Source organism: Mesoplodon bidens (assembly GCF_964165515.1).
Source record: "Mesoplodon bidens genome assembly, contig: HAP1_SCAFFOLD_158, whole genome shotgun sequence".
Classification (NCBI taxonomy): Eukaryota; Metazoa; Chordata; class Mammalia; order Artiodactyla; family Ziphiidae; genus Mesoplodon; species Mesoplodon bidens.
The window spans coordinates 590,802-603,698 of NW_027671699.1; the positions used below are offsets into that span (position 1 = coordinate 590,802).

At 40.5% G+C, this 12,897-nt stretch overlaps 1 protein-coding gene across 1 annotated transcript in view; it reads right to left on the minus strand.

Annotated features, from left to right (window-relative positions):
* The window catches only part of LOC308611136 (putative helicase senataxin), a 62,530-nt gene that overhangs the window by 22,510 nt on the left and 27,123 nt on the right, over positions 1–12,897 (minus strand). Inside the window, exons 10-13 of the mRNA XM_081260036.1 lie at positions 8,043–8,216; positions 5,492–5,724; positions 4,264–4,431; positions 3,443–3,593 (exon numbers count right to left, since the gene is read on the minus strand). Of these exons, the coding sequence (XP_081116162.1) occupies positions 3,443–3,593; positions 4,264–4,431; positions 5,492–5,724; positions 8,043–8,216 (726 nt within the window). The remainder of the gene's footprint in view (positions 1–3,442; positions 3,594–4,263; positions 4,432–5,491; positions 5,725–8,042; positions 8,217–12,897) is intronic.

Below are 12,897 nucleotides of genomic sequence, written 5' to 3' on the forward strand. Positions count from 1 at the left end.
GAAGCCCCCCAAAAAACAACACTAAAAACAAATTAACCTTCAAGTAACAGGTAATTCCCTGTCATATATGAAACATCCCAAATAAATGTCTGTATAAATTCTTTTTTTTTTTTTTTTTTTTTTTATGGTTCACGGGCCTCTTACTGCTCTGGCCTCTCCCATTGTGGAGCACAGGCTCCAGACGCACAGGCTCAGCGGCCATGGCTTATGGGCCCAGCCTCTCTGTGGCACGTGGGATCCTCCTGGACCAGGGCACGAACACATGTCCTCTGCATCGGCAAGCAGACTCTCAACCACTACGGCACCAGGGAAGCCCTGTATAACTTCATTTTTAAAGTCTGTATAACTTCAATACTGAAACCAAAGATATGACAAAGAAAAATTATAGGCTGCCGTCAGTTAAAAAAATCAATAGCAATCCAGCAATGTGGTAAAAAAAATAATAGTACACAACCAAGCAGACCTTATTCTAGGAATCAAAGATATTTTCAAATTAGTAAAGCATTGTAGGGAATTCCCTGGCAGTCCAGTGGTTAGGACTCGGCACTTTCACTGCCATGGGCCTGGTTTCAAACCCTGGTCGGGGAACTCAGATCCCTTAAGCCTCGGGGTATGGAAAGAAAGAAGAAAAGAAAGAAAAGAAAAGGGGCTTCCCTGGTTGCGCAGTGGTTGAGAGTCTGCCTGCCGATGCAGGGGACAGAGGATCGTGCCCCAGTCCGGGATGATCCCATATGCCGTGGAGCGGCTAGGCCCGGGAGCCATGGCCACTGAGCCTGCGCGTCCAGACCCTGTGATCCGCAACGGGAGAGGCCACAACAGTGAGAGGCCAGCGTACCACACAAAAAAAAAAAAAAAAAAGGAAAGGAAAAGAAAGAAAAGAAAGAATGAAAGAAAGAAAGAAAAGAAAAGAAGAATTCCCTGGTTAGGACTCTGTGCTTGCACTGCCATATGGTGAGGGGGAGGGGTATATGAATGAAAAAATACTGCATGCAGTAAAATTCAACACCCATTCATTAAAAAACTCTAATTAGGTGGGGACTTTTTTAACCTGATAAAAGCGTATATACCAAACCCCAGGAACAAACATCACACTTAATGGTGAGATGTCCAAAGTATTTCTGTAAAGGACACCCAGGACCACTGGACATAGTGAAAAGAAGCAAAAATGAAAGTACTGAATAAGAAGAAAAAAGCCGTCTTTACTGACAAGAGATGTCATTTTCTCTCTAACAAAAATATTAAAAATCCAACCTAGACACTACACTTGTGCCACCTTCGTCCCAGCCTTCTCGTGTTGTCAGCCCACACCTGAAAAAGGGCTTATTACCCTCCCTCAGGGAAAGGAAAGTGAAAACCACGCGGGAACTGTTCTCGGTTGTATAATTTGATACAACTACTTTGGAGCAGAACCGGGCACTATCTAGAATCAGCACAAATCCTTCAACCCAGCATTCTCATTTCTAGGTATATATACACTAGACCAGTGTTTTTATAAACTCTTTTGACCGTGATCTGTAGTATGAGGTACACTTCACATTGAAAGCCAGCACACTCATACCTCACCAATAAAACAGGTTTCACAAAACAATACTTTACCCCTCACTACCTACACTCTAATCTTTTCTGTTCTCTTCTGTTCTATCTTATCTTGTGTAAGTATGCTGGTTCTGATCTCCCTAAACTGATTTCACAATCCAATAACTGGTCACAAGCCACAGTGTGAAAGCACTGCCCTAGCAGCCTGTATGAATACTCAGGAGACGTGAGTAAGAACACAGTACTCCAGTGTACTCCCTTCAGCTGCTGTACAGTACAACACAATACAACTCAGTCACTGCAGTAAACGTTTTCATCCTGCACTGGAGAAACAGGCACAAGTACAGGAATTAAGTTTGAAATAACAAAAAAAAAAAAAGGGAAAGAACTTACATTTCTATCAATGGATAACGAATGAACTGTGCACTCATAGATGAGACACCCTATAGCAGTTAACATGAATGACCGTATCCATATACAGCGATACATAAAGTCATAGTTCTCACAAACATAATGGTGAGTAGAAAAGTTGCCGTTCACAATGCATTTTCAGTTTTAAAAGCAAATGACCTCTAGATGTAGCTAATACATGTGCAATAAAAGGGGAAATATGTGTGATCCCTGCGAAGACAGACGACACATCCTGGCTGCTCCTGCAGCTGGTGTGGCCACGGGACTAAGTTCTGGCCAAAAGGAAATAAGCAGAGGTGCTACTGGCAGCGTCTCAGAACTTTCCTTAAAGCACAGCTAGTATATCTGTCCCTTTTTCCTTGCACTTGCTAGATGGGACTACTGGTGCTGGAGCAGCTGTTTCTGACCATGAGGTGCACTAAGGAGTGGGGGGGTCCCACGTAGTGCAGCAACAAGGTAGAAAGACCCTAGGTCTCTGAACACTCGGAAGTAGAGTCATCACGCCAGTATCATCCCTCAGCTGCCCATCTCTGGGCTTCTGAGTAAGAAGGAAATAAACTTCTATCATAGTTAAGCCACTGTAGTTGGAGTGTCTATTATTTGAAGCCTAATTGAATCTTAACTGATTTAGGTCACTGCCAGGTAACATCAAGGAAAATAAAATTTGCTTAGGGAAGACGAGATACATGTGCTTAGAAGAGCAGCCCGACCCAGAGCCATAACCACGCCACTCAGGATGGCTGGTGTGAGAGGAGGTGTTAAGGTTAAGTGCACAGAAATGACTTTACACATTCGCTCAAGCATTCCGAATCCTCGGTGGCAATGCTCTTCAATCTGTCAACTGTACTGAAAAGACTTGTCCCTGTGGTATACTTTACATCTCAACTCCTCAGCTTCTCCGCCTATAAAATGTAGATAGGTTATTTATTGCATGGCTCAGAGGATTACTCTGAGTACTGACACATAGTGAGCACTCGGTAACCATAAGTGATGACTGCTCTAGCTTTTGTGTCACTAAACATCTACTAAGTCCCAACTGAGTGCCAGGCACTGTTCCAGGCACGGGGGTTACTACAATGAACACATTTTTAAAAGCCCTTGCCTTGGTGGACCTCGTTATATTCTAGCTAGACTGAACCATCCACGGTTCTCTGGCTTCTGGTCCTTTTTATGTACAGTAAGTTCCACCAGAGTCCTCTCCCCACTTCACTTCCTCATTGCTCTTCCACGTTTCATCTTAGATATCATTTCCTCTAAAAGTCTTCCCTAACCCCTACACAACTGAATCAAGGGCTGCTCTAAGGTGTTTCAAACGGCACAGGGCCTGGCACAGAATAAATGCTCCAAAATATTCAGTAAACAAAGCAGTAAGTACACATGGGCCACAGCCTCAAGTAGAAAAAATGACCAGAACTGGCTTGCTCTTTGTCATTCAAAGTTACCACACTAAACACTGAAAACAAAAACAAATGAAAAGCCCACATAAGTATCATACCTAAAGGATTCTTCTTGTCTTTACACTTCTCGTTGAATTCAAGCATAATTTTTTTCGTAAGTTCATCAACAGCTGTATTGGAAGGTGCACACACAAGGACACGGTTTTGTTTGATTTTGGCATTGGAGTTCTCATCTGAATGCCCCCTCCTCTGGTTCGACAATTTGCAACAAATAAACAAAAAAGAAAACAAACAATACTGATAAGCTCTATTGTGCAGTGTTATAGTTCTTCTCTACTGTCACATATATTTGAAAGTTCCCCTAATAACTAGTTAAAAGTAAATAAAAGCACCTACATCTTACACTGATGTTAAAAAATTAACCTGGCTGGGAATTCCCTGGCCAACGAGTGGTTAGGACGCAGTGCTCTTACTGCCAAGGGCCCAGGTTTGATCCCTGGTCGGGGAACTAAGATCCCACATGCCGCATGGTGTGCCCGAAAAAATAAATTACTCTGGCATAAAATCTAACTTCTCTGAGCCTTACCTTACTATCCACTTATTTTATTCAATGTTCAATCCAAAATGTAACCCAGGAATACATTCAAGATTGTCTCCTGGGATTAGCCGTGACCTATAATAAAGCCCGAAGACCACTATTCTAGCCCTTAGAATTAGTTTCACACAAGATAACATTTTCTGTTCCTTTTATTTCTTATAACCTTCTCTACCTCTGCTACCGCTTTATCTGATATAGTTCCACACAGTATCAAAAAGATACACAGAAGTGAAGGGAAAAACACACTTTAGTACTTATTTACACGTTAAAGTAAAACAACATACTCAATTAAGGGCACAGATGCCCTCGTGCACACTCTACCTCTGTCAGTAGGCGGTACAGGAGGCCCACAGTGGTTTTTGATTTTCCTGTCCCGGGTGGTCCATGAATCAGACAGATCTTGGCAACTGCTGGGGAGTGTTTCACCATGGCATATGCAGTTTCTATCGCTTTCTTTTGGTCTTCATTGAAATCTTTTAGGTAGGCAATCTATACAAAAGACACTAGTGAAAACGAGCGGTTCTTCCTGGGATGGCACAGGAGAGCGAGAGAGTGGAAGACATCTGTTTGAACTGCTGCTGACCTTTGTCAGACAGAAGCTTTGGTGATGATCAGGCAAAACCCCAAAATGACCCTTAATCTAAGAACCACTTTCACTACTGGAAAGAGCTACTGATGAGTCTACAGGCCTCAGTCCACCTACAACCACAACAACTATATTTTTATTTGTGATTCTTATAAAGATGATCACAATAAACTGTTTTGTACTTTTCTTCTTTTTATTCCGTGGTTCTTCCCATTTTAGTCAATCCTCTCTTTAGACAGTAAAAACATTCCAAGACTTCCTTTCCTAACACAAGTGATACAGTCAAAACAACAGGGATTTGGGGTCAGATCTGAGTCTACACCTCAGTTTCACTCAAACGCTAGGTCTCTAAACTCCTAACCTCTCTGGGCTTCAGGCTTTGACAATCATTAAATCTGGGATTCCTTAGAGGGTGGGAACTGACTGAGAAAATGCATATGAAAGTCCTAACACAAGACAGGGGTTCAAATAACATTCCTTTCCTTCCGCCTGTCTCTGTGTTAATTTCCTGGAACTTACACCCAACTCTTACAACAATGAGAAATATGTGTTCACACAAAAATCACAACTTCGTCGTCGCACTGACAACAGTACCAGTCAATGCTCCACTGATCATTCAAATGCAAAAGTCATTCCATTAAACCTCCTCTTACTCCTGTATTTAATTACCTAACAAACAGTTAAGTAGGATGTTCACCTCACATTTTAATGCTGCTCTGCAAGCATGTTTTCAATTCCCTTTTGGACTCTACCTTTTTTCCTGAGGTAAGCTGACTAACTTAACACAAAGAACTACTTTGCAATATTAAAGAAAACTAAGCACTAAAAACGTCACTGGGCACACATGGTGACTATGTCTTTGTTGTAGACAACAGGGAATGTGTGACAGATAAAAATAACATGCTTTAACATCTTGACATGAAATGTTCTGACTTTCCCTGTTATCAAATGACTGTCACTCACAATTCTCTCAGATGCTGTAGTTAGTAAATCTTTTGTACAGAAGTCCATGGGGTTTGGATTCAGAACGGCTCTGGCCAGTTGGTTCCGACCACTCAGCAAAGACATGGCTTTCAACTTCCTCTGTGTAGTCACCAGAGAGCTGATTACAAGACATTTCACGAATTCATTTAAATTGACTGGTAAATTATGTTGAGTCTGGATGGAAAGGGAACACTCAGATTTCCCATTACGCACTATTATCAAGAAGGAGAAAAAGCAATTTCAGTTACCAGTGAATAACAGTGTCCAGTTAAAAAGGTTATTCAGAACAAGCTGTTTTGTAACTTTTTTTTGTGTGTGGTATGCAGCCCTCTCTCAATGTTGTGGCCTCTCCCGTTGCAGAGCACAGGCTCCGGACACGCAGGCTCAGCGGCCATGCCTCACGGGCCTAGCCGCTCTGTGGCACGTGGGGTCTTCTCAGACCGGGGCACGAACCCATGTCCCCTGCATCGGCAGGCGGACTCTCAACCGCTGCGCCACCAGGGAAGCCCTGTAACATGTTTTTTATACATCATTTAAATAATTTTCTCAGTAAGTATCTACTGACTGCCTCCTAAGAACCAGGCAACATTTCTGTCCTCTGGAGGCTTATTTTTTAGAAGAAGGGGGCAGATAAGCAAATAAACATGTCAGGTGATGGTAAGTGCTAGGAAGAAAGCCGAGAAGGGGGATGAGGAAGTGATGAGGGTTGTGAGGGAGTGTTGTTGTAGACAGGAGAGTCAGGGGAGGTTTTCCTGATATGATATTTGAGCAGAGCCATGGCATTAAGTGAGTGAGCCATGCCCGTAACCGGGGAAAGTGGGTTACAGGCAGAGAATCAGCAACTGCAAAGACAATGGGGCAGCGAGGTGCCTGGATTATTTTCACAACAGGGAGAAGGCCAGAATGGCTAGAAGGAAAAGCAGGGAGAAGCGAGCTAGAAGACCAAGACGGTAAATGCAGCTACACTTCAGAGGGCTCTGCAGTTAACCGCTCTGAACATGACTCTGAGTCAGGTCAAGAGCACAGGACAGCTCCGCGCAGGTAAGTGACACACGCTAAGTCACACATTAAAAGAATCACTTATCGCGAATGAAGAATAAACTGCAATGGAAAAAGCACAAGAAGACAACTTAAGAGGCTAAAATCTAGGTAAAAGTGAATGGTCACGTGGGCCAGGAGGCAGCAGGAGAGGTGGCACTTGGATGTAGGATATATGGCTAAGGAAGATCCGACAGGACTTCCTGATGCATTAGATGGAGCGTGCGAGGGAAAGCAGGACTCAAGGATGACTCTGAGGTTTTGGGCTGAGCAACTGGAAGAATGGGATGGAGGTCCCACATGCTGAGTTGGGAAAAAACGGAGCAACAGCAGGTGTCAGGCAGTAAATCAAGTGCTTCCTTTTGGAGTAGGTTTGAAATGTCTAATAATCTCCAAATGGAGACGTCAGGTAGTTGGATGCATGAGGAGTTCCGGGAAGGAGACAGAAACCATTGCTAAATCTTAGAAACAGAACTTTGGCAAATGTAACCACTTGTAAGAGTTGAAAGCACAGATGAAGCTAGATATCCCTGGTGCTCAACGCATCTTGCACAAAGAACTGAGCTCTGACCACACAATAGTGGACATGGCACACCAGTTAGGATGCGGCACGATGTTAAACTCTAAGAGCTTTGTTGCTATTTTTAAGGTATGATACAAAAAGGGGAAGGAATAATGATCACATATTCTCTTCCCGTAACAGAGACTAAGAGAGCAGCAATGTCAAAAAGGCAGCTTGGCATATATCAAGCATGTGGACTTCGTAGTCAAACAAAATTAGGTTTCAATTCTGCACCGAGTGTTTAATAGTAAGGATGCCTTTGGATATGTTACTTAACATCCCTGAACTCTGATTTCCCAATGAGCAGGGAACAAACCATTCTGCTTTGCAGGGCTCTGGGAAAAGATGATAAATGTGTACAGGAAGGACAGGGCACACTGGCTGGCCACAGTCAGTAGTCCTTAAATTCAAGCTAACATTATTTTTGTTATGCTACCTTAGGGAGAGAAGTCCCTACACCACAATGGATGGGAGTGATGAAACAGTAAACCCCTCCAGTTGCCTTACAATTAGTTCTGTGTTTGGTCTGCTCATCAATAATTAGCCCCCAAACCAAGGCTGGAATGTGATTTAACAAACAGATGGTTTGCAAACTGTCTGTTTTATAACAAACACACTGACAGATGAAGGCATTTACTAGAAGGAGAAGACATTACAAAAGAAAGCTTTAAAATCCTAAGTCTAAAGCAATACGTGCTGGGCCTTTTCCAGCTGAGTCTAGAAAAACTAAAAGAGGACTCTGAATGGTAAGTAATCAACCTAGCAAATACAGTCTGGTAAACATAGAGCAAACATACATCTGGTAAATGGACAGCAAATAGAGGGCTGGTAAATGTATAGCAAATACATGGCTAGTAAAGCCTAATTTAGAGGGAGATGAAAAGATGAGCTGCTGACAGATTTCTCTTCCATGTCTCATTAGGTACTTACTGACTGAAGTGCGGCGGAACGTATGAACATAGCCACAGTAATGTTCACGGGGAACTTGCAGGCGATGTCTCTCTATATCCTTCTTCTCTCCATTTAGTCTTTCAGGAACCAAAAACACCAAATCATTTTCCTTTGGATGAAGCTGTTTAGCTAGTTCACATTCCTCAAGATAAACTATAACACAAGAAGAAGCCAGCATTTATTCTAACAGAATTAGTTTACATGAGATTAAAGGATATTAAACGCTTGTACTAAGTTCAAGCAAGTATACAGCACTAGCGGACTTTGTACATACTTCAAAATGATAGTCTAAGCTAGTCAGCATTGACAAATATTGATCACACAGCATTATAAAAGTCTTCTTAAAACCTGCTACAAAGCCAAAATAGATGAAGTCATAATATTCAAAAGTAGCTAATACATTTCTTTTCCTTGAAGTTTACCTTAGTTTTTAATCAAGGAATTTTCACTTTTGTGCCCTGCTTTCAAAATCCCGAGAGAAAATCTGGAAACAGATCCATGTACACGTAAGAATTTTGAGCCTACTAGTGGCATTTCAAACAAGGGGGAAAGGACAGTAGTAAAATAAATGGGGCTGGGAAAACAGAGCAAGCTCTAAAATTAAAAAAAGTTCAGTACCAACTGCCAAATCCAGCAGCAACATACTGAACCAAAGCACGAAGTACTAGGATTAAGTAGACTGAACTACTAAGTCAAAAAAGAATTTTAAAAATGCATCATGTAAGAAATGTCTATTTGAAGGCATCAGAGAGCAAATACAACAATGAAGAATCACTCTGTTGAGATCCAGAACAAGGTGGAGATCCGTAAGGGTCAGCCCAGTATTTTCCCTAGAAACATCTGAACTCTTCAGGGAGTGGCAGCCAGGAATTTGAGCAGTACCTGGGATAGCCTTGTACAAAAAAAGAGACAAAAACTGGAGTCCAGGGCCTGCATAGATAAAGTAGGCATCCTGGTAGCCCTCAAGCTTCAGGTAGGGACCATGAAGGACTACACCCAACAATGAAGGCAGCTTCAATTCACCCGAGTACTTCAGGAAAGCTCAATCCTTTAAGCTGATCCCACATTGCTAGTACTCCCAGAATCCTGGCAGAAGCAAAGAAAAATCCTCTCTGGAAGAGGACATCCTATCATCCCAGGCCCCTGATTATTTTTTAAATAGTTTTCCAAAGACAATGACCAACATATTAGAAATAAGCAAAGCACCAGGAGAGAATACATGAACTACTAGAATCAACAAACAAACAAAAAAGGGCTGCACAAGGCACTACACAGAGTACAGTCCTTGAATTGGTTCTAGGACTCCCGCAGGCACCAAAATCCTCAGATGCTCATGTCCCTTATGTAAAACGGCATAGTATTTGCATATAACCCACGCACATCCTCCAGTACACTTTAAATCATCTCTAGATTACTTATAATACCTAATACAATGCAAACGCTATGGACATAGTTGTAAATCCAACATAAGTGGTATGTAAATAGGTGCTGGTGCATAGCAAACATGTTTTTCTGGAATTTTTTTTCCCTGAATATTTTCAATCCACGCTTGAATCCGATGACGCAAATCCCGCAAATACAGAGGACCAACTGTATGTATAACACAGTTTAAAATATAGAGTTAAAATACGTAACAATAATAATATACAAAGTGGAACAGATAAACAGGGTTAAAGTTTTTTAAGATTTTGCCTTATCTATGGAGACACTTAAAGTATCGATGAAATCTGTAAACTTTGAATCATGTACGCTCTAAGTGTTCACCTAAACTACTAAATGGCAAAAGAGGTACAAGTTGACGTATAATTTCCAAACTAAAAGAAAAGAAAAAATGAATGGTTCAAAGGTCTCACATATATGTAAAGAGTACACTCTAGTTCTATCAGTTTTTTCTTTATATATTTTATTAGGTATTCAAAATGGTCCTATCTTCTGTTCACTGAACTTGCTATCATTGTGAAATACTCGCTTTTAATCTCAAATAATGCTCTTCTGCCGTAAAGTCTATTTAGTCTGGTATTAACAGAGCAAAACAAGTTTCTTTTAGTTGGGTTTGCATGAGTAGCTTTCTCCAATCTTCCTCTTCTAACCTTTCTGTATCCTTATGTTTACATGTATTACTTGTAAACAGCATATAACATGCCAATACTGATCTTGAAATAACTTTTTCTACCCAAAGATACTACGGCTAGTTAGAAAATTGAAAGCTCACATACAGGATAAAACATATAGATGGTATCGGTTACATCAGGTAGCAAGAAAGCTCTCAAAGACTAGCCTGTCTAAAGGGCTCAGGAGCCAACTTGAAGAAACCAATTACAAAGACTTGAAACAAGTGTATTTAAGGCCATGTGTTCATAACGAAAAAACATTTTTTTAAAGTTCACTGGTCAACCCAGCACTTGCAGAGAATTAAGTCATTATTTTGAAAACTGGTCAGGAGTCAAGTATCAATACTTATTCTACCCTTCTTTATAAAGTATACTACTGAGTAATCAAATAAAATGGAGCACTTTTTCTTTACAGAACTACAATAGCAAATAAATGAAGAAATGATCAAATAAAAATATCACCATTTTGTATCCTTTAGTAAAATAATTAATCTAGGCATTAAGGATCAACGGTTATAAGTATTACAAAAAGAGAAATTAGAGATCAAGCACCTCCTGATAAAGGAACACACCAACCTCAGCTATGAACTAGTTTTGCCAAAAATATTAGGTCCAATGAAACTGATCAAGCCTCTAGATCCAACTATCAATTTACAAAAAGTACAAAGGACTGAAAAACATACTAAACACCACCAGGGGGATGCTATCAGCAAGACACAGACACAGACCCTGTAATTCTACAGGGTCAACAACACAATTTCTTCAAAAAATAAATTACAAAGCGGGAGGGATCCATGAGACAATTGTAATTGAAGAAGACATATTAACAATGTCAGTGAGTGGACCTAACTTGGATCTTAATTCAAGCAGGCTGAAATAAATTGTTCTTTATGAGGAAACGGAAAACTTGAACACTGTCTAGCTATCTAATATTAAGAAATCATGGTTCATACTTTAGCAACAAAATAATGAATTATCAGCAAAAATACTATGAATTTTTAGGTCCATCTCTATTAGAGATAGTCACTTAAATAATTATGACACCAAAAGAAAAAAAATCTAACCAATGATGATCTGCAAAACCTCTCCCTAGAAAACTGTAAAACATTACTGAAAGTAAACCTAAATAACTGACAGTATGTATCGTATTCAAATCAGTATTAGAAAGATGTCAATTCTTAACAAATGTCCACATCTTTTTTTTCTCTAAAACTTACATGGTAATGCAAAGGGACAAGAATAGCCAACGTACTCTTAAGGCCAAACAAGGTAAGCAGACTTGCTCATTAATGTTTATAATAAAGCTTAATTAAGTAAAATTAAGCAATGTGATATGGGCAGAAAGGTAGGCAAATGATCCAACAAAGAAGAAAGGAGTCCAGAAAAAGGCGAGTGCATTAAATGGACATTAGATTTGTAACAAATATGACACTGCAGACCATGGAGAAAGGATAATCTTTTCAATAAACACTACTGGGGTAATTACATCTCCATTAGGGAAAAAAAAATGAAACATGGCCCCTACATCTTACTCGTGTACAAAATCCATTCCAGGTCGGCAAAACAGCGAAGCCTCTAGAAAAGGGATTGGAAAACTTTCTGTAAAGAGCCAGATTTTTCTTTGCAGGCTACACATGGTGTCTGTTGCATATTCATCATCATCTTTTCTTCAAAAGCTTAAAAAAATGTAAGAACCTTACTCTTGGGCAGTATAAAAACAGGATACAGGGTAGATCTGCAAGCTGTGGTTTGCTGACACCTGTTCTAGATGTTAAGATAATATATTTATGACCTGCAGCAGGGAAAGGTTTCTTAAACCTTTGGCACAGACCATTAACCATAAAAAATACACAGATGCATTTGTTATGTTAAAAAATAAAGTCTAAACAAGAATAAAATAAGAATTTTAAAGACATCACTAAGAGAGACATAATGCAAGCCAAAGTGGGAGGATGGTTTATATCCAGATTGCATAAAGAACTTGCTACAAATCAGTAAGGAAAAGACAACTAACAGAAAATGAACAAGAGTCTTTAATAGGTGCTTCCCTAGAGAGGTTACTTGAGCATCTACTAAATATATGAGAAGGTGCTCAATCTCACTGATAGCCAGGATATTACAAAATAAAACCACAAATGGCCATCAATACACACACACTACAATGGCTAAAATGAACAGCACAATCAACACAAATGTGTTGGCAGGGACATGGAGCAACGTGACTTCCATACGCTGGTGGGGTGTGTCATTCTGCATGACTAGCTTGGCATTATCTACTCATGTTAAGCTCATGCATAATACCCTGAGACTCTGAGACCCACTTCAGGAGACAGACTCCACAAAAATGCCCTCGCATAACACGAAGAGACACATGAATGACCATAGTAGCATTATTCATAAAATGCTGTGTGTAGAAGAAGGCCTGAGGCTGCTATCATTAGAAAGGCCTGCTTACAAGGTTGGCCCCCTTGGAATCTGGGAACTTGGTTTTCCAGACAGCTCTCATCATTTGCTGATGACAATGGCTCACTGTACCTTACCTGTTTGCCAAATTTTTTCTCTACAGCTTATGTCAAACACCCACTTTACTTGTGAAAGTCATGAATGTGGGCTAGGCAGAGGGTGTTTTAGGCACTGGGTCTCTAAGCTTCCCTGGTAGATAATGTGTCACATGGGTTGTCGCAGCCCACTACTGGGAAAATTAAGTGTGTCCTGTGTGACTT